Raw genomic sequence first — 22,609 nt, forward strand, 5'->3', positions numbered from 1 at the left:
TACCTGCGTCCGTTCGGTGCATAAAAGACCTTCAAAAAATTCAAATCGTCATAAAATCATCCGACAACGAGGTTCTTACTATTACCCGGAGGTGACCAGACTCCGAAAGTTGTGCTGGTGGAGTTGGATGCATCGTTATTCTGCATACCAACATCTATCACATCGTAAGCTGTTGCAGCACGTGAATGAATCGAAGCCTTGTGAAACGGATTAATTTAACTTAAACCTAAATTTTCAACTAAATAGAAATAATAAATTTATTTAACTTAAAAGTAACTAAAAAAATAAATATAAATTTTCAACTTAAATAAGAATAAGAACAAATAAACATAAATGGCATCAGTGGACTCTTTTTGTCCTCTCTTCCTATCACGAAGGCTAACCATCACAAGATTAACAGATTCAGAAAAAAAGCTGAAGCTACAATTTCACCTCTTCATACCAAACAACAGAGTTTCTTTAAGTTCCTAACTTCATCAGCATCTGACGATGCTCGATCGGTACAAGAAATGAATCGGCAACATAAGTGTGACAGCCACTCGGAGAGTAATCACAATGGCTCTTGCTACCATGCAGGCTTTCCATTACCAACACAAAACCAGAGAGAAGGTTTGAAAACCCTACAACTTGCTTACTGATGAAAGTCCATAGGAGAAAACTCAAAAATGATCATACAAAATTTAAAGACATGATCTCATTATAGACGATACACATTGCCTTTTCCTTTGATTACCGTTTACAAGCTCAATGGGCATTTAAATTTACAAACATAGAAGAAGTTCGTGTTGGCCTAATGCCGAAAGACTATAATTGTATTTAACAGGTAAAAAGCGAAAGAACTGAGCACATTGCAAGATTTCACAGGCCTCCTAGGATGCTTGATTCAAGGGGGAAAAAAAAAAAAAAAACCAATCCCTTGCAAGCATCATAGAAAAGGAAGATTTTCTGGTAGATCCTTTAGGAAAATTCCTCTTTCATTTCTCAGTGAGAATGTGCCGTGACCTAATTCAATGAGATAGATCTCTGATATGATGCAACCACTTCATTTCAATAGCCTTGCTACAACTAGCAGTTTTCCAAGGGGTGAGCTACACCCGAGAGGTGTAGAAATGCATAAACCCCAACCTAAGGAAATCCAAAACTTTTTGATCATATCTGAATCTTACCAAATTCAGAATCAATCTTTGACATTGTTTCCTTTTTCGTCAATAGATTTCTGATTTTGTTCAGGTTTCACTCACTGGTGGAGCTGAACAAACTGGTACCACAGATCTCACATTAACAGGTGGAGCTACAAAGCTTGTTGAGGAGACCAGAGTGTCCGGATTCACTGCCCCAGCCCTGGCTGAGCATACAGGGATAGTGGTTCTAATCGTCACTGGAGCAGCCGGTGATGGAACTTGACGTCTAAATGCTTCATCTCTAAGACCGGACGGATGCAGTAAAGCTGAAGATATATGTCTCATTGAAGCTGATACAGCAGAAGGCCTAAATTTCCTATCCAGACTGGAAGAGTTTGGAGATCCATGGGAAAATTGTGTAGGACTTGAATCGGAATTCAGGTCGTATAAACGAGAGTGGTTTGGAGGTGAAGGCCCAGGCCATACAGATGCCCGAGGCATCCATCCGTATGATTTTCCTTGGCTTCTTTCAGCTGTTTTTCTTTCCTGCATCTTTGTACGACCTGCTGGATCCTGAACCATCGTTGGGCATGAAGCAGAGGCAACTGACTTGAAACCATGGCAACTACTGTTTGCTTCTTCCTCAAGGTGTGCTTCAGCACCACCAAGTGAACATTCCTTTTCTTGATCTTCATGTGACTTCTGAACTGTAGATGCATCACCAATATTGTCCGACTGGAACGAGGAACCTGAAACATCCAATGCAGAGTATGCTTCTGCACTTGATGGAAGTATTAGCCATTCCTTCCCCACTCTTTGGTTCTGCTCCCCATGGATCTGTTGTATTGTGAACTGGGACCAACTTCCGGATGCAACAGAGACAGGGTGATCAGAGAAGCACACTAGCAAGGAAGGAGAAGATCCTGTTGAACAACGTAAAGAACTAACTGGGTCTTGCTCAACTGATGGGGTGTGTAGCACTTGATTTGGGTAGAAATAATGCAGAATTGGGAAAGATCTATGATCCCTGGCATGTGGAGTTAGTGAAAAGTGAGACTGCTGTGGAGATGCATGCACTTGATGCCACATTTGGTAAAATTCTGATTCGGATGACAAATCAGGGTACACCAAATTCTGGAAAGGGATGGGGCAGAAACACACATTAGATGTTGGATGCATGCTTTTCTGAGGAGGTGATCTTTGCTGGCCTCGCCGTCGGCCGTTTTGAGAAGATGACCAATTTTCTTCTGATCGCTGCAATTTTGCAAGGGCATGAGCCAAAATGACGGGTTCCTGTTCTTCATTCTTTTCACTTTCCGACAGCGAAGGTGCAGATGGAGAAGAAGAGGAGCCCAGACGTGGTGCTGCATTGGCACCGTCAACCAGGTAACTTTTAACTGGCCAAAGGATGATAAATAGCTAATGAAGAAGACAATAATTTCTCGACTAGAATAATCCATTAAGTCAAAAGTATAATTCATATAATTGCATTAAAGAGATAGGTCCCAGATATCCAACCACGGTGGGTGAAGTTCTTACAAGCAAATTGACATGATTGTTCCTAATCATGAATTTGCATAATTCTAGTCATGGTCGATATGAATTATAAAAATTGGATTCCTTTTGAAAAAAATATGCCAATCGTCGTCCTGCTCATGAGTAACATTAAGAGAATAGGAGTAATAACATATAAGCATTCTACAGTGGACGAAATATACAGTAGAAAGAGATTCAGAGAAGTTCCATGAACAGTAAAAGAGACAAAGAAGCATAAAATTTATGGCTAAGGGTTCTGTTGTTTCAGCAGCAGAGGATCCTTATTTTTTGGAAGTATATCAGGTGCAACTCACATGATAATGCAACAAGAAAAAAGTAGATCAAGGAAGCAATGTCAACAACAAAAGATTTGCATACGATGGTATTTTCTTGCAGACAATACATGATTCTCTTAATCCCGAAAGGGGCTATTACATCTTTCAAGTGTTTACTAAATGAAACATCTCAATAATACATTACTCTTCAATGTAAGTTCATCGCTTTGCTATACAACAAAAACATTGAGTTAGTCATCCTGTGGAGTGGTATGGTAATCTAACAAGTTCCGAAAAATAGTTCAGAACCCAAGAACAGGTGGATACTAATGTACAAAAGTAAAACCAAGTGATGGTTAATAACAACATATTTGCAATGATCTCCAGTGAATAGGCAGCTATCTAATTGGTTCATGAAGGGCTTATCTATTATTTAACTGGTTCACATAACTTCCATTTTATGCACTTTTCTATATGAAATGTGAGACACAGCCTTATACTTTTTTTAATTTAGAGTTAGACTAAACTAGTAAATCTTTCTATTTTTTTATGTCGCCCTACTTTTGATAAACAAGATATATCAAGAAAGACAACATCTTGCAAAAGAATATTGCAAGTATCCAAAGTTTCCATCACTGACACGGACGACATGAGAATGCAGTGGTTTTGAATCTTTAGACATGGTCAAATATCAACAAACTATGATGTTTTCTGGTCTCAAATTATTTTCGTTTGGAACTCTTACCCGAGAATGTTCTCCATGTATGTCTCACGCTTAGAGGTCAGGGGAAAAATGTTTACTCACAGTGCTTCAGTGCAGACCAGGCAGCCATAGCAGCATTTTTTTGAGCCTGCTTCTTGGTCTTGGCAGGATCTCCTGTGAAGCTCATTCCTGCAAGCTCAACTGTGCATGTAAAAATAGGTGTATGACCTGGTCCAGATCGAACAGTTGTATATACAGGCAACTTCAACCCAGCTCTGTGAGCTGTTTCTTGGAGTAAGTTCTTGTAAATTCCAGTCTCATCCTGCCGAATAAAAGAAATATATAGCAAATAAAACTTGAAAATTATGGTGTAATGTAAATCTTTGGAAATGTGCTTCAGTCCATGAATGTGAAAGACATATGAACATGCAAAATCCAATCAAACTGATTGCATCGCATGCATACCAGAACTTTCGCAGCAAGTGACCTCGAAGGCCCTCTCTTTGAGAGGGTGTTTAAAGCAACCTCAGCCGCAGAATGCTCTGCCTGTCTGAGTGTGGAACAGAACGTTGGGCTTTCGAAAGCTTCCCCATTGAAATTTACAGTTGCTTTGAATCGCGGGGCATGGTCCGGCCCCTCCCGTATACTTGCATAGGAAGGCAAGTTAAAGCAGCTTCTTTGGGCAAGTTCTTGCAGCTGGTTCTTGTACATGACTGTGACCAAAAGCACCCATAAGCTACCAAACTAAGCTAAGAGTTGGGACATTCTAATCCCACACTTGGTCAGTATCGGAAATCAACCTTCCGTTCAGGTAATCTCAAGGAACCGACCGTTCAGATAAGCATACAAACAAAAAGATTTCGAGGGGCACAGAGAACCCCAAAAGATCAGATTCTGAGGGGCGCGCATCAACCATATTACCCCCAAAGAGCCCGACCGCACACCAATCCTCGCGAGAACCCTAAAATGCGTATAAGATTAGAAACAAAAAGAAGCGCCTTTGCGTAATTCAAAGATCGGACGCGACAGCAACGAAACCAATCGAACCCCGACAACAGATCAGAACCACGGAACCCAATCCGGCGCAGACAAGAAAGAGGAAACGATCATCACCTCAGCTCGACGAATCCGACGGACTTGGTACTGAGATCCACAAGCGAATCGCCACCGAGGGTTAGAGATCAAGAACGAGGGAAGGGAAGAGGGAAAGGGTGTTTCCCCCTCTTGTTTCTTTGTGTTTGTCCGTGTGATGGATCTAATTGCTTTTGCTTTCTTGTTTTTGTTTTCCTTTTGGTTGCCACTAGTTGCTCACTCTACGGCATTAATCGACGAGATTGTGACCAAATGTTTTGCTTCGCGCGCTAATCTCGTGTGTTTTTTGTTGCCATTAGTTGCTAACACAGTAGCATTAACTATGATGATGACAACAAAGTGAGACTTTAATTGCTTGCAGCCTTGCACAACATCCTTATCGTTGCCATCTGTTGCTAACGACGACGGCATTAACCGCGGTGATGAGGACGGCAGCTTCCTGTTCTCACGTCTTTGCTGTCATCACTTGCTAACTACAGCATTAATCACGGCGGTGATGCGGAAAGGTTTAATTGCTAGTGTGCAAGCATTTGCTGCCATTAATTGCTAACGACAGCATGTTTGTTTACTGATACACTGACGACGTTTCTTTCTAACACGAATAATTAAGACTGCAATGTAAGACACCGCCGATTGATTCTCTTGCAGCATCAATGTAAGACGCGAATAATAATAATTTGTTCACTGAGACAGCATCAATGTCAGACACCGATGTTTCCGAACGCAAAGCAAGCCGAGCAAGTACACGGAACGCCATGTCCTGCATGGACGGTCATGTGTTACCGTCAGCGGCAACGACGGTAGAGAGAGTAGGACGAGAGCACGACGAGCGAGACGAGGAGGACGGAGGCCACAAGAGAGACGGCCGCCGAGCTCCCGACGTGCCGGCAGAACTTGTCGTAGACGTTGCAGACCTTGTTCCAGTTCACATGAGAGTTCCCCTTCAGGCCGAGGTAGGCGACCGAGCCTGCGGTGCCGGCGGCTGAAGCCATCACTCCGGCCATCACCTGCAAACCAGAAGCCAATGATTACCTGTTACATCACCGTTATCAGCTTTCGATTGAATGCAGGTACTAAAACAACATTCACCGCGTCGGAGAGAACGAGATGGAACAACATCCTCGGCGATGGAGAAGGGCTTGTGATGGCAGCGAAGGAAGCCACCATGGTGATGATGCTGTAGAAACAAGTGACTGAAAGCGCAACCAAGAGATATCTGCACGTAGCCAAACAAAGCAGACATAATATAAAGTTTATGCAGTGACTTCCGATCTAATGAAGCTGAAAAGTTTATGCAGCCCAAGAATCGCACTAAACCCCGTGTCAGAAAAACCACGTCCGGTGCAGCCAGAGTTGCACCGGGGCACAGCAGACTTACATGAACGCCGGAGAGTGTTGAAACTTGGCATCACGAGAGATTAAGGCAGGGAACGGAGGGGGCAGAGAGGTCGGAATGCTCTCGGTCTGCTTGCTGGTGACCAACACCACCAGCGCCGACACGGCAGATGCAAGCAGGAGCAGCCGCAGACCGAAATCGACGCCAAACAGATTGGGCGGCGGCACGGCGTAGCCGGACTCCGGCGTGTCCTTGCTGGTGGATGTCATCTCTGTCGATGCTCTCACGATGGAGTTGGCTCAAAGCCCTACCATATAATTGTGCACCGTTGGGTTGGATGGTTCTCCGTAGTATAAATAAGCACGAGAAATGGACATCATGAGGTGGGAAATGTTGCAGGTCGTTCATGGTATGAACAGAAGATTATTGTGGGTATACACAACTTAATGATTCGGGTTCGTGTGGCAACTTAATGTAGCCTCTGCAACAACATGTTCCCTGACTGCATGTGCCTCGGCACTATAAAATTGTAATCTTTTAACAGGTTCTTCTCGCGGGTGTGCTTGGAGAATTGTGTCGGATTGATGATCCTATTAGTGAAGGAAGACATGCTTGCGTTGTAATTATAAGAATCTTGATCTGCATGCTTTGCACATGGAGATGTTAGGAAATTATGATTTGAGATTTTTCTGGTGCAATCTTAGCTGGACTTGATCACCCATACAAGCTGTCAGAATCGACATGATCTCTTGCAAACCAAGACAGAGAGTTGACATTAGATGACAGGGTTTCATGAATGAATCTGTATCAGCTAAACAGCAGTCTACAGCAGCTGGAGATTCTGAGTCGACGTGTTTTGGAACACCGAGAGGAAGACAGCTATGAGATAACTTCATTGACCAGTGACGATCGTATCCTTGTGCGGCATTAAAGTCGGGCGGATGGGCACCAACGGTCTTATCCACCGGAGTAAAAGCCAAGCAAGGTTTGGAAGATTGCAGAAAGAAAGGGCGTGACCATTCAAGTCTTCTTGATCTCTTGTGGAAGAAGACAAAAGGAAACAAGACAGAGCCGAGAAGAAGAAGGGCACAGTCCACTTTCACATTGTGCGTCTCTGATCATTGATGCGGTCTCCAAAATGGTAGCAGATTCTGCGAATACTTGGTGGTTCTTGAGACTGTTGATTGTGCTTGATCCTAAGGAAGTGAAAAGAGGTATCCTATGAATGATGATGCTGATGATGTTGAGTATCTTCTTCTGGGTGGAAGATGAGAATTGTACAAACATTCCCAACAAAATCATAGAATTTTACCTGCTTAATGAAGAATTAAGTATGCTATGCTTTTTCTTGAGCTTTACGTATAATTAACTTCGTGAGATACAGTTCAAGCTGATGAGCCATTGGCGAAGCCTGTGAAATCTCTCTCTCTCTCTCTCTCTCTCTCTCTCTAATTAGCAAGAGACATAATAAGCAAACATAATTTCTCTGCAAATGTGAGGATTACGTGAAGCTAAAGCATGGATAATTTTGTAAGGTTGAATGGGTTCACTCTGTCGCTTATACCATATCTAATGACATCTCTGTAGAGATCACTCTCTTGGCTCTTGACTTTTCTTTTTGTATGAGATCACTCTACTCTGTTTCTTATACCATATCAAATGGCATCTCTGTAGATATCACTATGTTTGGCTCTTGACTTTTCTTTTCGTTGCATAAAAAAAAAACTCGATTCTGTTTATCGTCTGAAAGATTGATTTGAAGGATGAAAGGTGCCAAATTGTCTGAGGTCACTCTACTCAGTTGAACGGGTTCACCCTATCTCTTGTCCATATCAAATGGCATCTCTGTCGAGATCACTATGTTGGCTCTTGATTTTTCTTTTTGTTACATAAAAAAATTGATTTTGTTTATTGTCTGAAAGATTGATTCGGAAGATGAAAATTATATGATGCAAGCCAAAACGTTTCTTTCAAATCGGAGACTTCTAACTTATGGACAGTGGTGGTTATTTGCTCTGTCTTTCGGCTCAGGACACAGTTTGATTTAGATCTTCTAGTAATTCATTCAGGTCTGACATCTAAATGTTCCAAGTTGGAGGTGTTCATTTATGGTTTGGCAATATACGATCGGCATGCAAATGACAAAAGATGATTCTGGTTTGCTATATATGTTCTTGAAAATGGCATCTTTCTCATTCTCCTCCTCTGTAACAAAGTTTTCCTGCTCTATGACAGCTCATAGTACGTACCTTATTGAAAAACCTGGAAGTAGTAATATAGTAAGATCCCATCTATAAGCCTATCCATTGCTAGCATTAGAATATTGCGGTTTAATGGATCAAACACTTGTAAGTGGTGAAGAATAGACATGAAAAAGCATTTTATCACCAAACCTTCTTGGACGAAACTTGGTTTCAAAGTCAAAAAGACTCTTAGTTTCCACTCCCCTTCCTTCCTCCTACCCCGCTGGTTTGGTTGACACGCAAGTTTCAGAAAGTCCAATGGCAATGGCGGCGGTTACACGGCTTTGACTTCGTATATCCACGATAAGAAACTCGTCTGCAGCTCTAGTTGACTTTGAACGCCTCAATATGCAGTCTGCTATGACTCCATTCACATCCATCGTGCAACAAGCTCTGTCAGGGCACAATGTCAATCTAAGACTTTACTCGGCAATGCGCTGGATATTGATGGGTACCTTCACCCAATATATCAACTGGACAAGACTCTGTCTCTCTCTCTCTCTCTCTCTCTCTCTCTCTCTCTCTCTCTACGCACACATATATATATTCACACACACACACACACACTGTTATCCCACAAATCATTCACTCTGCATTCCCCTCAAAATGGAGTCTCAATTTAGGCCTGGGTTTGATGTGAGCCAAGGGGCTGGCGGTCGGGCATCCAAATTCGGGGACGTGGTTGCTCCGCCGAGCTCAACGCTGCTTCCCGGCATCATCCTCCGCATCGTCGCCATCGTTCTGACCTTCATTTCGGCGGTCGTGATGGGCGCCGCTCGACAAACCACCACGGTCACCGGCATCGACGCTGAAACCGCCTTGCTGACGAGCATCACCGTCACCGTGAAGTCCACCTACTCCGCCGCCTACGTGTAAGAAGTCCTTCCCCACGCACGTTCACCACAACACAGCTTTCGCTTGGTTCTCATCATCTCTTCATCACAACACAGGTACTTTGTGGTGGCCAACGTGCTCGTCTTCTTCTACTCGGTCGTGTCCCTTGTACTATCCATGGTGAACAAAGCTCGACTGACTTCCATGTCGCTACCCTTCTCGATCGCCGACCTGCTCATGGTGGTTCTCCTCTTCTCCAGCAATGGTGCAGCGGCGGCCATCAGTGTTGTGGCGGAGAACGGGCAGCAGAACCTGGCCGGCTGGGACAAGATCTGTAACCTCGTCGGCGGCTTGTGCGCCCGCGTCAACGCCGCCATTGTCCTCTCCATGCTCGCATCGGTGGCTTATGTGATACTAGTCGTGTTTGGCATGGCCAACCTTCGTCGATCTCAGTAAACATCCTTATGGATTCAAGTATCCTGTGGACTTGCAGTGATTCTGTTTCTGCTTCATCCTGTTCTAAGATTAGCGAGTGATGTAGTTTGTGTTTCAGGTTTGTGCATTCTAATGGAGCTTATTTGACTGAACTTGATTGTTGCAAAGCATTTCGGCAAGAAATAATTCGAATTCTCTTAAGCTTCACATACAAGTCTTTCCATACTTGAGGATTTTTATCATCATCCAAGTAATTCGAAAAATATAACTCTAAAAATGCTTGCTAATCCTAACATAATATTCATTTTTTTTTAATCTTAGAATCAATTACATCCTCTCTTTTTTTAACCAAATGAATGTATATAAATAAGTAATAAATAATATATATATATATATATATATAATTTATTTTTAAGACAATTTTTCCAATATTTTAGAAGAGTTACTTCTTGATTTTAGCGTCAACGAGTGAATTATCATCATGGCCGTCTATTACAAGTGTACTCACTCGTATGTACGGTGATCTGATTGATCGGTTTAAAAAGACAGAACGTGCTTGTCGTCCACCGTCAGAGTTAGATGGTTACCGAACTCAAAGCGAAGCGCCATGATCCAACGGCGCCGAGGGACTCGACCTCGCTCAAACGGCCTACCATGGGTCGTTTCAACATATCAAAAATTGCAAAAAGGTCCCCTTATAAAATGAAATTTTACATTAGCATTCTTTAAAGCACAGTATCCTTCGATTTAATTTCAGGATATATAGTGTTAAAAGTGCTTTGCTACTGATATTAAAAAAATTAATTTCTTATTTCTTGCGATGATTAAAGGGATTATTGGTCAACATTTTGGATATGTTATCATGTACTTTCCTGCTTTAAAGGGATTATTATGTAGATAAAACTTTTTCCTTAATCTACCCATTTTCGTCTGCCTCGCGCACCCACCCGTCTGATAATTAGTGCTATTACCACAGACTGATGCCTGGGTCCACCGGGGTAAACAAAGGTTTTGCTGCGAAAACGCACGCCACTTTCGCTTCTTTTTTTATCTTTTAACATTTACCCCCCTAAATCATTAGTTAATTTACCAAAAGCCCTTCACCTTCTCCATATCAAATTAGAGAAAGCATTTTCTGTTCTCTTTCGGTTCCCGCTGTGTTTGTTGTCCGTTTCCTTCTGTCCCCTCACTGATCGTTGGTTGCAATTTTAGGGTTCCGGCAGCGATGCATCCACCTCGTGCAGAACCTCCACCATCGAGCCTCATCGGAGCACCCTTTCTTACCGTTTAGGGTCTTTGAGTCCTCGGCCGAGTACGTTTACCCTTCGGCCGTATGGCGTCTCAGGGTAAATCATGTACTCCCTTGCTTGGCTTGAGATTTCGAACGTACTGGTAGGAACTTAGGGTTTTGATTTCCTCTTTCAAACCCCTCGTATGGACTGTAATCACGGTGCTTCTCCAGGGGTTTTGTATCTGCGTGTTGCTATCTCCTTGTTAGCATCTCGGTGAAGTTGAATCTTCTTTTGTCTTGGCCGGTTGATTTTTCTGCATAAAAGCTTCTTTCCTGCATGATTTTGTTTGGTGTGGAGCATTTGACTCTTCTTATTCTTAAGTTCTTATTCGTACCAAAATGTTAGTGTCGCTAATATTTGTCTATTTATATTGCATGTCGAACGGTTGCAATAATTACACTTTTAAGAATGCTAAATTCATATATAAGATATGTATCACTGAGTCAAAATCTGAATAGTTAACGTCATTGGCACAAACAACACAATCAAGGATATTAACGTCAGGTAATTATTAAAAAAAACAATATAAACTATGACAATGTTTGTTTAACAATTATTGATTATACAACAACTAGGTTTCCTGCATTATATCAATTACTACTTATGGAAATTTATTTGCTGATGGAGATTGTAGAAGATATTCGACTATCGATTATCATTTCTTGAATTTACTTTATGTTTCTGTTTACTGACACACTAAGGTCTGATGTAATTTGTTTTTGGTTCTCACTTTTGTGGATTCTGATTGAATCTTTGGCTTATTGTTGTGATCTTGTGGTTCTTGTTATAGTTGGATTCAGTGCTTTCAAAAGGCACTCGGGCGAGGCGAGGCGAGACCCGAGTGTCTCACAGTACCTCAGGGCAAGGCGTTTCAATGAAGCGCCGCTCGAGTGCTTGCTTAAGCCCAGGCGCTGTGCGCCTCGAGTGAGTGCCCGAGCCAAATTGGGCCAATTTCGAGCTTGGGGTCGATTGGACGAGTAAGTTGGTTCGATTGAACCAACTAATGTAGTTACCCTAACACCCCCTTCTCGTGCCTGACCCAGCAAAAGATACCAAAAGCAAAAGCGAAACCTTACATCTGTCACCCTTAGAGGCTTTGTCCACTGCTGCAGCTTTGCCCATCGTTGTCGATAACCTTGTTTATCGCCTTCATCTGCTTCGTCTATTGCCTTCGTATGCTCCATCCACCGCTGCAGCTCCTTTCGCCCCGTCTACTGTCGTAAACAATCTCGTCTGTTGCCTTCGTCTACCATTACAACTTCATCTGTTCACTGTTGGTAGCTTCGTTCGCTACCCTCTCCTTTCCCCACCTTCCTCCATAGCTGTCGATTACTTGACTTCTCTATCCACTCTTTCTCATTTCAATTAACTTGTTACACCATATTGAGGTGGTGCACCTTATTAAAAACATTGTTTGGCGCCATATTGAAAACACCGTTAAGAGTTTAATTTGGTACTTTATATGTTTCCAATATGATGTGTTATTTTTATTTTTTGATCATATTTATGAATCATAATGTATATTTTTTAAATTTTATCATTCGAGAGCACCTCGCTTAGCTTAGGCCAGGTGCCTAGCGCTTTTAAAAACACTGATTGGATTTATGCAAGAAAGTGAATAAAGTAGCAAAGGTGTACTTTGTTATTGAGAACGTGGAGACGGTTCTTTTTAAAATTGAATTGCTTTTTTGGCTATTCAATTATTAGTTATCTTTCTCAGTGTTCTGTATTGCCATGTATTACTTGCTCTTTAATTTTCTGAGTAATTTTCATCCCTAGGACAAAAAAAAAGAACTTGAAGTTCTAAATTATAGCATTTCAGCATTAATTTGGCTACATTGACCATATAGATTTCCTTTTTTCAGGAGAAATTGACTTTGTGAAACATTGTTTAAGCAGAATTGTGAAAGTGCGATCCTGATGCTAGGATATCCTAATTTTGCTTTGTTGCATAATGATTGTCTGGCCATTTTTGGATTTCTTGTACCTAGTTGGGATTGTTTGAGACTTCATAACTAAATTCAACTCTACTTGATACAAACCTAAATGGTCAGTTGGCAGGTAGAAGACAACACTTTACCGGTTGCCGTTTTAGTTCACACAGCTATAACTAATCCTCGTGGAATATTCTCTGGTCTTTAGAAGAGCCTGGATGGGAAACATCAAACTTTCCTGTAGGAACTAATATATCTCTCAAAGGCACAACCATTTGACAAGGAAATGGAACACAACTCGTGTATTTTGCTCTCTTATGTCATGAATGGGGAAGTAGGAACTAATATACCTTTCAAAAGCACAAATAAGTCGACAAGGCAATGGAACACAACCCAGAGGATTTATGCATTAACTTGTCTTGTGAACATGTTATTTATTAATTATATTATTTTAATGTCTATATTCTGTGTGTTGCCAAAAGGCACCCCAGGAAGACATCATATTACATGGCTGTCAAGCATGTTCATGGTGCTTGAGGAAGATGGGTGAGCATTGAGAGATCCTGTAGTGTACTACCCTTCATTGCATATCGTCCCTAGTTTGTGCAAATTATAAGTTTCCATGTCCCTCCCTTTTGATGGTTCCTTCTTCTTTCTTCTTTCTTCTTTCTCTCCCTTGCATCTTTTCCTTTTTCTTCTGTTTCTTTAAGGCAAACTGCAGGTAATAGTAGGCCATTTGGACTACTATATTCTCCAGTTTAAATATCATTTAGGAGACTGAATGACTTGATACAGATCTAGGTAAATATCATTTTCCATGGTCATTTAATTCGAGAATTGCAGGCCTAAGAAATAAAACTTGCAGTTAGATGCAGCTGAAACTAAAAGTTATTGTGCACTGGTTATTTTGAAGGCTAAGATCTTGTAACCTGTGCTTCAAATGTCAAACAAGTCAAGACCAACAACTGAGTGGCAATTAATTCTGAACATGTAACATTGCATTGTATAACATTGTAAACTCATGTTGCTTTTCTGTATGATGTGTATCACTGGTAAATGGCACATGTTGGACCAGCTGAGTTTCCATTTTGTAGGTGATAACATGTTTTTAGGTACTCAATTTTCTTAATCATTTCCTGTTAATAATTTTATATGCATGATGGTCATGTTGATGATTGTATTACATTTTGATATTAGATGTAGTAATCAAAATCTAAGATTGTCTACCATTTCATATCCCCGCTTATACATGATAATTTTTGGGTTGTCATTTGCTAGTGAAGTGACATCATTAAGTGCTTTGATGGCTAATTTTGATCTAACAACAACAAGCTGCAATATCTTATGTAAACTCGTTTGATCTAGAGAAACATTACAATGACATCCATGCACAAAGGTGTTTGTGATTTCTAAAGGAGTCCCAACAGGGTTCCTTTGTGTATGGGGAAGCATCTTGACCAGTATAAACACCTATGTACAGTGGAGTTGTCTAGTGTTTATAGTAGTTTTAGGTGCATGAAGTACTTTGAAAACATATGACATATTATAAGTAGGAAAGAATTGAGAGGATACAGTGTTGCCTTTGCTTATTTATTTCAATCATGGATGTCATTCTAGTAATTTCTAATTTTGGAAGAATGTGAAATTTCATTATTATTAGTATATTCCTGTTATTTTCCTTTGTGCTCTTTTGGCAGGCTCTTGTATTTGATAGGATTTTATTGACCTTATCTTATTTATTTCAATCATGGTTGTCATTCTAGGAACTTCTGGATTTGAAATAATTTCATACTTGCCTATCATCATATTCCTGCTAGCTTTACTTTGTGCTTTTTTGGCAGGCTCTTGTATTTAGTAGGATTCTAGTTTTGTTCTAATACATTTTATTACTGCATGCAGGTACTTCAAGTTTACTGTGTGGTGGATATCGTTGATGATGATCTATGATCCACAATTATCTAGAGAAGAAGCTGTTACTAAAGGCGGTCGAGATAAGATGTGCTTTTCTCTTTGCCATGCTTTATCTACAGAAGTGAGCATGAAGAGGGAGCACGATCCTTTTGGTTTATAGCACTTTTAAGTGTAGAAATTCAAGTACATTCTGCTAGACAAGTGCTTTCTTTCGTAGCTGTCACACTATGGACTGCAACAAGGAAGAGGCTTTCAGAGCCAGGGAAATTGCAGAGAGGAAGATGCAAAACAAAGATTTCAGTGGGGCACGAAAGATTGCTCAAAAGGCTCAACGCCTTTTCCCTGTGCTTGAGAACATCTCTCAGATGTTAACTGTTTGTGAAGTTCATTGCTCTGCCAATGTCAAAGTTAATGGAGAAATGGATTGGTATGGAATTCTGCAAGTGGAGCCAACAGCAGATTATTCATCTGTCAGGAAACAGTACCGAAGGCTTGCACTTTTACTTCATCCTGATAAAAACCAGTTTGCAGGTGCTGAGCCTGCCTTTAAATTGATTGGAGAAGCACATATGACTTTGTCTGATCAAGAAAAACGACACCTTTATGACATCAAAAGGAATGCTACCTTCAAACCTGCCCTGTCCGGACAGTTGGCTCCACGGATGAGGAAGAGCTCTTATGCTGCTACAAGTGGTTTTAGCGCTGTGAACTTTAATGGTTTAAACCTACAACAGCAGCAGCCATCATGTTTTGCTGCTGCCCAGACTTTCTGGACTATCTGCTCTGGTTGTAAAATTAGATACCAATACTATCAGAGCATATTGAACAAGTCCATATGCTGTCAGAATTTTTTGAAACCTTTTGTTGCACATGATTTAAATGCAAAAGCTGTACCTTCTGAGGAAAACATAGGCCAATCATGGATCGATTCTGGAAACCCACAGCAGCAGATTCCAGTTGAGCAAACTAACAATGTCCACTGGCACAATCATCCTGGAAGTACCTCTTCTCATATGGGCCTTAAGGTAAGTTTAGGTGGAGGGTTAGAGATCAAAATTGAGCATGGAGGTGGTGGACCTGCAAATGTGGCAACAGATGTCAAGATGAATGATAAAGGTGGTGAAAGTAGTGAGGTTAAGTTTGGAAAAATGAACACCAAGGAAACAAATCATGGAAAGCAGGCTGCTAAGCCTTCAACTACAAATTCTAGTCAGAAGAGGGCCAGAGAGGTGGCTGCCATGGATTCAGATGGCACCAGTGTTGAAGACATAACTATTGAGGTTGATGGTCATCAAGCAAAGCATTTGTCTTCATTTTTTGCCCCAAGAAGGTCGGGCAGGCTCAAGCAGAATATTAACTATAACAAAGTCGGAAATGAAGATGATTTTAACTTTGTAAGTCCTCCACATTGTAAAAGGTTGAGGGGTGACTTACTAGGTGGTGCTGATGGGCATGAAACTGAAATTTCTCATGCTAATGCTGATAGGGTTACTTCAGGAGTCAATGTTACTAATTTTGCTGATGACAATATGGAGAAGAACCATAAAGAAGATGCCCGCTCTGAAGAGAAACAACCATGTGCAAGTAAAGGGGTTAAAATAGGAGAAAGCAAACAAGACACAGTTATGAAGGAGAAGTCAGGGACCAGAACCGAATGGAATCTTAATTCTACCTCCAACACCTTACCTGAACATGGCAGAGTCACGTATCCTGATACAGAATTTTGGGACTTTGAAGAGCTTAGGCATGAAAATGCATTTGCAGTTGATCAGATATGGGCTGTTTATGATAATCTGGATGGGATGCCTCGATTCTATGCACGAATTCGTCATGTTTATGCTCCACATTTCAAGTTGCGGCTTGCTTGGCTTGAGCATAATCCCTTAAATGAAGTTGAGATGGCTTGGTCTGATGGGGATTTGCCAGTCGGTTGTGGGAATTATATACTTGGATCCTCACAGTTTACCGAAGACCGGTTGATGTTCTCACATGTTGTGTCTTCGGAAAAAGGGAAAAGAAGGAACTCATATACTATATATCCTAGAAAGGGTGAGGTTTGGGCTCTTTTCAAGGACTGGAAGATTGGGTGGAGCTTTGATGCTCAAAATAAGCTCTATGATTATGAAGTTGTAGAAGTCCTTTCAGATTTTGCAGTGGCAAGTGGAATTAGTGTGATTCCCTTAGTTAAGATAGAAGGATTTGTGAGCTTGTTTATGCGAGCAAAAGAGAAGCGTATGGCCCCATACAAGATACCACCCAATGAAATTCTTAGATTTTCTCATAACATCCCTTCTTACAGGTTGACTGGGACAGAAAAAGAAAGTATTCCTCAAGGTTGTCTGGAACTTGATCCTGCATCTCTTCCTACCAACTTTTCAGAGTCATTTCCTTCTATTAGTTTCTGCAGCAATACAAGTAGAATTGGGAATTTGAATGAATTTAGTGGTTTGCGTTTTAGGCCCACAACCGATGAGGAGGAACCTGGACTTAGTATGGAGAACGACATAAGTCAGAGTTCGTCTCCTAATGGTGTGAAGTGTGTTGGTGATGCAAAACAATATCAAACAACTGAAATCCACCATTCAGACGCTTGGAGGAATGCCCAAAATGGTACAGACCGGTCTGAAACAGGGAATATTGTGGAAGACAACTTAGATGCCAGAGACATAAATAATAATGCTGCTGAAAATGAAAAATTGTCTTCAATGTCATCTTTAAGCCCCCTCACCTACGAATGTCCTGAGGCAGATTTTCACAACTTTGACCAACAGAAGTTGATTGGAAACATCCAACGAGGTCAGATTTGGGCAGTTTACAGTGACATAGATAAGTATCCCAAGTACTATGCACAGGTAAAAAAGGTTGAGTTGGAAGAATATAGAGTGCATGTGGCATGGCTTGAGGCCTGCCCTGTGTTAGTGGAGCAGGTACGATGGATAGAAGAGGGCATGCCGATTGCATGTGGAACGTTTAAAGTGGAACGACAGAGCATGATATTCGATAACGTTGATATATTTTCTCATCTTGTACAGGCTAAACCAGCTGGTAAAAGAAATCAATATGTTATTCTTCCTAGCTGTGGTGAGATTTGGGCGGTTTATAAGAATTGGAATGCTAATTGGAAGCATTCAGATTTGGAAAATTGTGAGTATGATGTGGTGGAGATTTGTGAATGTACTGATGCTGGCATGAAAGTTAGGCTTTTGATGAAGGTTAGTGGTTATAGATCTATTTTCAAACCTGAAATAGAAGGAAAAGCTGTGACCATGGAGATCCCTAATGATAAATATATTACATTTTCTCATAAGATACCTGCATTCCGACTAACAAATGAAATAGGAGGAAAACTGCAGGGCTACTGGGAACTGGACACTGCATCTGTACCCGAAATTTTACTGTTCTCAGACAATGAACGATGTCGGAAGTAGACATTATTCAGCAGCTTATGGGGAACTTTTGATTACATTGCAGAAGCCACAGTTGAATAGATTGTTTTTTTTTCTTTGTTCTTGCTGATACACAGACAGGTATATATATATATGTGGAAAGGCATGAGGGCCTCTTTTTGCTTGAGTTTATGCTCAAATTGCTCCATTGTGGATAACAGCTCAGTCACTTTTTTTTTTTTTTTTTCTGTAGCCTGCAGTTTTGCACAAGCGGCTGGCTGCATTGGAGGATGCAGATCACGATTTTTAAACACACTTTGCAGGTTGGAATATTTTTTTCTCTATTCTCCAGCATCATTGTTTTGTAGGTTAGTTTAGGTTTGCCTTTAGCTTTAAAGCAGCCATGGATAGATGTTGTCTCAATACACTTAATATATGGAGTCGGAGATTTAGGCATTTGTCTCGATTCTGTTTGCTTCTTCCTCTTTTTAAGTGTCTTTGAAACCCTACCTCTTTAACAGTTCTACAGTGTCTATTGTTGTGCTCATTGTTGTATGGCTTTCGGAAATTCGTGGATGTAACTGTCGTGTTGATGCCCTAACAAACAAGATTTAGTCTCACATTTGAAAACAAGTTGATGAAGACTTGAATTTACTCATTTGAATTTGATGGAATGCTTTTGTTTATTTGGTGTTTAAATATTTTAGATCAATAGGTTTAGCTTTTGTTTATTTGGTGTTTATTTAGTGTTCTAACTTTTTAAAATTTTAATTTTTTTGCATTATCTCTTATCTTTATCTAACCCACTGTTGCTCCACCAGACTCATCGTTATCTTCGTTTTGCATCATTGCCTTATCTCCCCTCTCTTATAAGGAGTCTTCGTTTTGCATCATTGCCTTATAAGGATGATGATAGGATGGGCGTGGTGGCTATGCCTTGAGGCATGTAAGCAAGGGACATGTGGATCGCACACCCTCGGAGTCAACCAACGAGAGAGGCAACTAAGGTTGGTATGGCTAATGTGAAGTGTGACCAACACACACAACTAGCGACCGAATGTGTAAGTGTAATTGACGCACAAAGATGAGGGAGGCGACTAAGGTTGGTGTAGCCAATGCGTGGAGACGATCAACATATGAAAGCAACAAAGACACAAGTGATCAAGAATAAAATTATCATTTATGAAAAACAAATTATATAATTTTTTTTAAATATTAAAACACTACAAAAGCTTCTTAAAACCAAGGACTTATTTTGAAAATTCACCGTTAGTTATTTTATTAAATCAAATCATTTAAATAATAATACATAATTATCTCATCAAAACAAATAATAATAACAAATGATATTATTTTTTATTTATTGTTATTATTGTTATTATTATTATTATTATTATTTTCGGATGCTTTTTAGTAAATTGTTGAAGATGAAACTAGAGGAATGTTGGATGATAGGAACACATTGTTGAAGATGACATGAACATGCAATTTGATAGGATGTGAATTGAGGGGATAACCTGAGAAAGTTTCATGAGTAGAGCATTTTGTTGACTCTAAAAGACAAAGATCAACATACATGATCACGAATTAAACCACATATACGATAAGACAAAATAGAGATTAAATAAGCGTGTCTCCAAATGTTAAGCATTTTTCACTAGTCAAAGCAAACCACAAATCATTACCCTAACAAGCAAAATATAAAGTTGCTGGACGACAATCTTAAAGCAACCGAGGGATCACTCCAAGGAGAGTTCCAACAGTGCACCTTCCCACCCACCGAGGAAGCCATGACCGACCACCCCCTACTTGGATCTCTGCCTCATCTTTCGTCTCTTCCTCTTGAGTCTCCTCATGCGCTTCTTCTTCCACTGTGGTAATAAAACAGTTCAGTTGTGAATATTATTAGGGAACACAACAGAATTGTAATCCTATATTATCCACAAACATAAATCAGATTAATGGGCGAGTTCATGGTGGGAGACAAATCTCAATGGTCCAAAAAAATAATAATAATAAAGAAAGCAAGATCCATGCCTCACCTACTTCTAAACTCTCACGTTCTATATCAATGCAAAAGAAAGAAAAAAATGCATGACCGATGGCTATCATGCTCGATGCAGATAGTTCACTTTGGATTAACCAAGTCTTCTCATCTGTCTCAACATTTGCTCTTTCCGAAATAAAATCTCTTAGTAACAAAAACAATGTAGCATAGATGATGATGAGATGAGCGCAAGCAATGCATGACCACTTCCCTACTCCTCGAACAAACAAGTGTTGTTTTGGAGCAGAACCAGAATCTTGGAAACACTTGCCAGAAAGAAGGAATGCTATTCTTGGAGTAGAACATGAATCTTAAACAAAATTCAGGAAAAAAAAAAAACTTCACCCTTTTATGATTCCACATGGTTCCTTCCAAACGAAAACCAAAACAACGCACAGATTATTATGCCAATCAATAATGTAGTTTCAGGTCACCCTAATCACATCTCTCAAAAATTAGGAACAAAAGGTACCATTTTTTTCTTATCAAATATGCCAAAGACGATGGCAGAGCAATAACCAAATCAAGATTCTTTTTGAAGCCCTAATGCAAACACCCCAAGAAAATACATCTTTCTCGGATAAATTATTTTTTCTTCTCAAAGAAAAAGCTCCCAAACATACAGAGACCGAGAACAAAAACTACCACCAAATCAAGCTCTTCTACATCGAGGCAGGGATCTTGGAAAAAGGAAAGAAAAAGGCAACACGATGGCTATGATGCTCGATGCAGAAGCGTTCAAATGATAGGTGGAAAAATCAATACCACTTTCGAAGATTAAGTGCGACTTTGGAGTAGAACCAGAATCTCGGTACTACTTGCAAGAAAAATGTGTTACTTTTGGAGTAGAACAAACGTCTTCAACAAACTCCATAAAAATTACTTTTTTATCGTTCTTCAGTACTCTTTCCGAATCAAAACCCAAACAACGAACAGATTATTTTGCCAAGCGACTAATCACAATGCTTCCATACGAATACATTTTTCTCATAATTAGAGCCAAAAGACATCGCTTTCCTTATCAACAACAATCTCTCTCGCGTACGAAGAACAAGAACAGATCTATAATCAGTCAAGATTTTATCCAAGCTCTCATAAAAAGATACATCTTTGTCGCAATCACGACAGAAAGTAAACGCTTTTCCTCTCAAAGAAAGGAACCCATACATACCGAGACCAAGAACATAACTACTATCAAATCGAGCTTTTCTAAACTAGTAAAGGATCATTAAAAGTCACTTCAAACCTGTAATGAAATCCAAAACGATTACTCCTAAAACAAAAACCCAGGATCACAAGAAAAGAATCAGGGAAACAATTTGTATCTTAAAGCAGCGGCAACAACAAACGGAGTGAAGAAAATAAACAGGAACAAAACCACACCTTTGCTCTCATCTCGATGGAACAGCCGAGCCTACGATGCTTTCCCTCTCGATCGCTGTCTTTCCTGGTGCGGCGTCGAGCTTGCAGGTCCGGAGTGGTATTTTGGAGTCCCTATATAGTCAGTCGAACCCTAAGGGTAGTTTCGTCATAATAAAATATTACAGACACTCGAGGGCCCCGGGCCAAGTGTCGAGGTGGTCGAATCGGCCCAACCTTATTGAAGCCCAAGTGACTCGAATGGGACGGACCGTGTGGCGAGCTGGTAGAACCGGTCCATACAAATAGGCTGGACCGTATGGCCCCATTACAAACGTATTTAAGCCCAGGCGACATGAGCGACCTAAATGATTCGAATGGGCCGGACCGTGTGGCGAGCTGGTCGAACCGGTCCGTTTCCGATCACATCCTCGTTAAAGCCGAGCGATCCAAATGAGCCAGATGGACTGGCGATCTCGTCGAATCGGTTCCTATTAATCTCAGCGGGCTAAGGCTTTTATTTTCGGGCAAGAGCACATCAAAACTCATTATCTAATTGGCTTGATGAACAAAATGGCCCAACATTAAATTGCTATTTTGAGTTTATACATATATATATATGTATATATATATGTATATATATATGTATATATATATATACATATATATATATATGTATATATATATATATATGTATATATATATATATATATATGTATATATATATATATATATTATTTTTTATGATCATATAATTGTAATTTATAGCCGAGGGAAATTATTCATTAAATATTCTCATGGTTTATTTTATTTTCTTTAAATGAAGAAAATGGAGTCTCAGCCCATCATGATGTGATAGCAACGAAGAAATCTACTTTGCAACTCAAAAGGAAGAAGAAGAAGAAAACATAAAATACTTGGACTTTATGAACTATAAGATATATTACTATTGAGCTGCTAAGGTATGATCAGTGCCTCATTTGGATCGAGTCAGATTGCGTGTTTGACAGTGCCACCATCTGCAACCTAAATGTTTGATTATAATATCAGCCTGTTGTTAGATGTTGACGAACAAATCGAGATAGAAGTATATAAAGTACAGTGA

General features: G+C 40.3%; 4 protein-coding genes and 1 long non-coding RNA gene across 9 annotated transcripts; 2 read left to right on the plus strand and 3 right to left on the minus strand.

Moving 5' to 3' along the window:
• Positions 1-666: 666 nt before the first annotated feature.
• On the minus strand, positions 667-4,916 carry LOC135637724 (double-stranded RNA-binding protein 2-like). Of its 4 annotated transcripts, none has more exons than XM_065150473.1 (5): positions 4,749-4,916; positions 4,436-4,596; positions 4,101-4,348; positions 3,738-3,957; positions 667-2,518 (listed from the first exon to the last, which is right to left on the minus strand). In XM_065150473.1, the coding sequence occupies exons 3-5, from the start codon at positions 4,344-4,346 to the stop codon at positions 1,227-1,229; spliced, it is 1,758 nt and encodes a 585-aa protein (XP_065006545.1). In that variant the 5' UTR covers positions 4,347-4,348; positions 4,436-4,596; positions 4,749-4,916; the 3' UTR covers positions 667-1,226. The 4 variants fall into 4 exon arrangements, with proteins under 4 accessions (XP_065006545.1, XP_065006548.1, XP_065006547.1 ...); XM_065150476.1 differs by having other exon boundaries at positions 667-2,485; positions 4,749-4,915; XM_065150475.1 differs by lacking the exon at positions 4,436-4,596.
• Positions 4,917-5,246: 330 nt separating this feature from the next.
• Positions 5,247-6,408, minus strand: LOC103983700 (CASP-like protein 1D1). Its single transcript, XM_009400970.3, has 3 exons — positions 6,106-6,408; positions 5,817-5,943; positions 5,247-5,734 (listed from the first exon to the last, which is right to left on the minus strand). The coding sequence occupies exons 1-3, from the start codon at positions 6,330-6,332 to the stop codon at positions 5,513-5,515; spliced, it is 576 nt and encodes a 191-aa protein (XP_009399245.2). The 5' UTR covers positions 6,333-6,408; the 3' UTR covers positions 5,247-5,512.
• A 2,459-nt stretch (positions 6,409-8,867) lies between these two features.
• On the plus strand, positions 8,868-9,743 carry LOC103983698 (CASP-like protein 1E1). Its single transcript, XM_009400969.3, has 2 exons — positions 8,868-9,178; positions 9,257-9,743. The coding sequence occupies exons 1-2, from the start codon at positions 8,913-8,915 to the stop codon at positions 9,594-9,596; spliced, it is 606 nt and encodes a 201-aa protein (XP_009399244.2). The 5' UTR covers positions 8,868-8,912; the 3' UTR covers positions 9,597-9,743.
• A 991-nt stretch (positions 9,744-10,734) lies between these two features.
• LOC135638547 (uncharacterized) lies at positions 10,735-18,784 on the plus strand. Of its 2 annotated transcripts, XR_010496652.1 has the most exons (3): positions 10,735-10,921; positions 14,701-18,239; positions 18,352-18,784. XR_010496652.1 is itself a non-coding variant. In XM_065151698.1 (2 exons), the coding sequence occupies exon 2, from the start codon at positions 14,940-14,942 to the stop codon at positions 18,138-18,140; it is 3,201 nt and encodes a 1,066-aa protein (XP_065007770.1). In that variant the 5' UTR covers positions 10,735-10,921; positions 14,701-14,939; the 3' UTR covers positions 18,141-18,285. The 2 variants fall into 2 exon arrangements, 1 of the variants encoding a protein (XP_065007770.1); XM_065151698.1 differs by lacking the exon at positions 18,352-18,784 and having other exon boundaries at positions 14,701-18,285.
• A 913-nt stretch (positions 18,785-19,697) lies between these two features.
• On the minus strand, positions 19,698-21,641 carry LOC135638278 (uncharacterized). Its single transcript, XR_010496573.1, has 2 exons — positions 21,529-21,641; positions 19,698-19,969 (listed from the first exon to the last, which is right to left on the minus strand). It is a non-coding gene; the product is annotated as an uncharacterized LOC135638278 (long non-coding RNA).
• Between the last annotated feature and the right edge of the window lie 968 nt (positions 21,642-22,609).

This window comes from Musa acuminata, chromosome BXJ3-5 (genome assembly GCF_036884655.1).
Source record: "Musa acuminata AAA Group cultivar baxijiao chromosome BXJ3-5, Cavendish_Baxijiao_AAA, whole genome shotgun sequence".
NCBI lineage: Eukaryota > Viridiplantae > Streptophyta > Magnoliopsida > Zingiberales > Musaceae > Musa > Musa acuminata.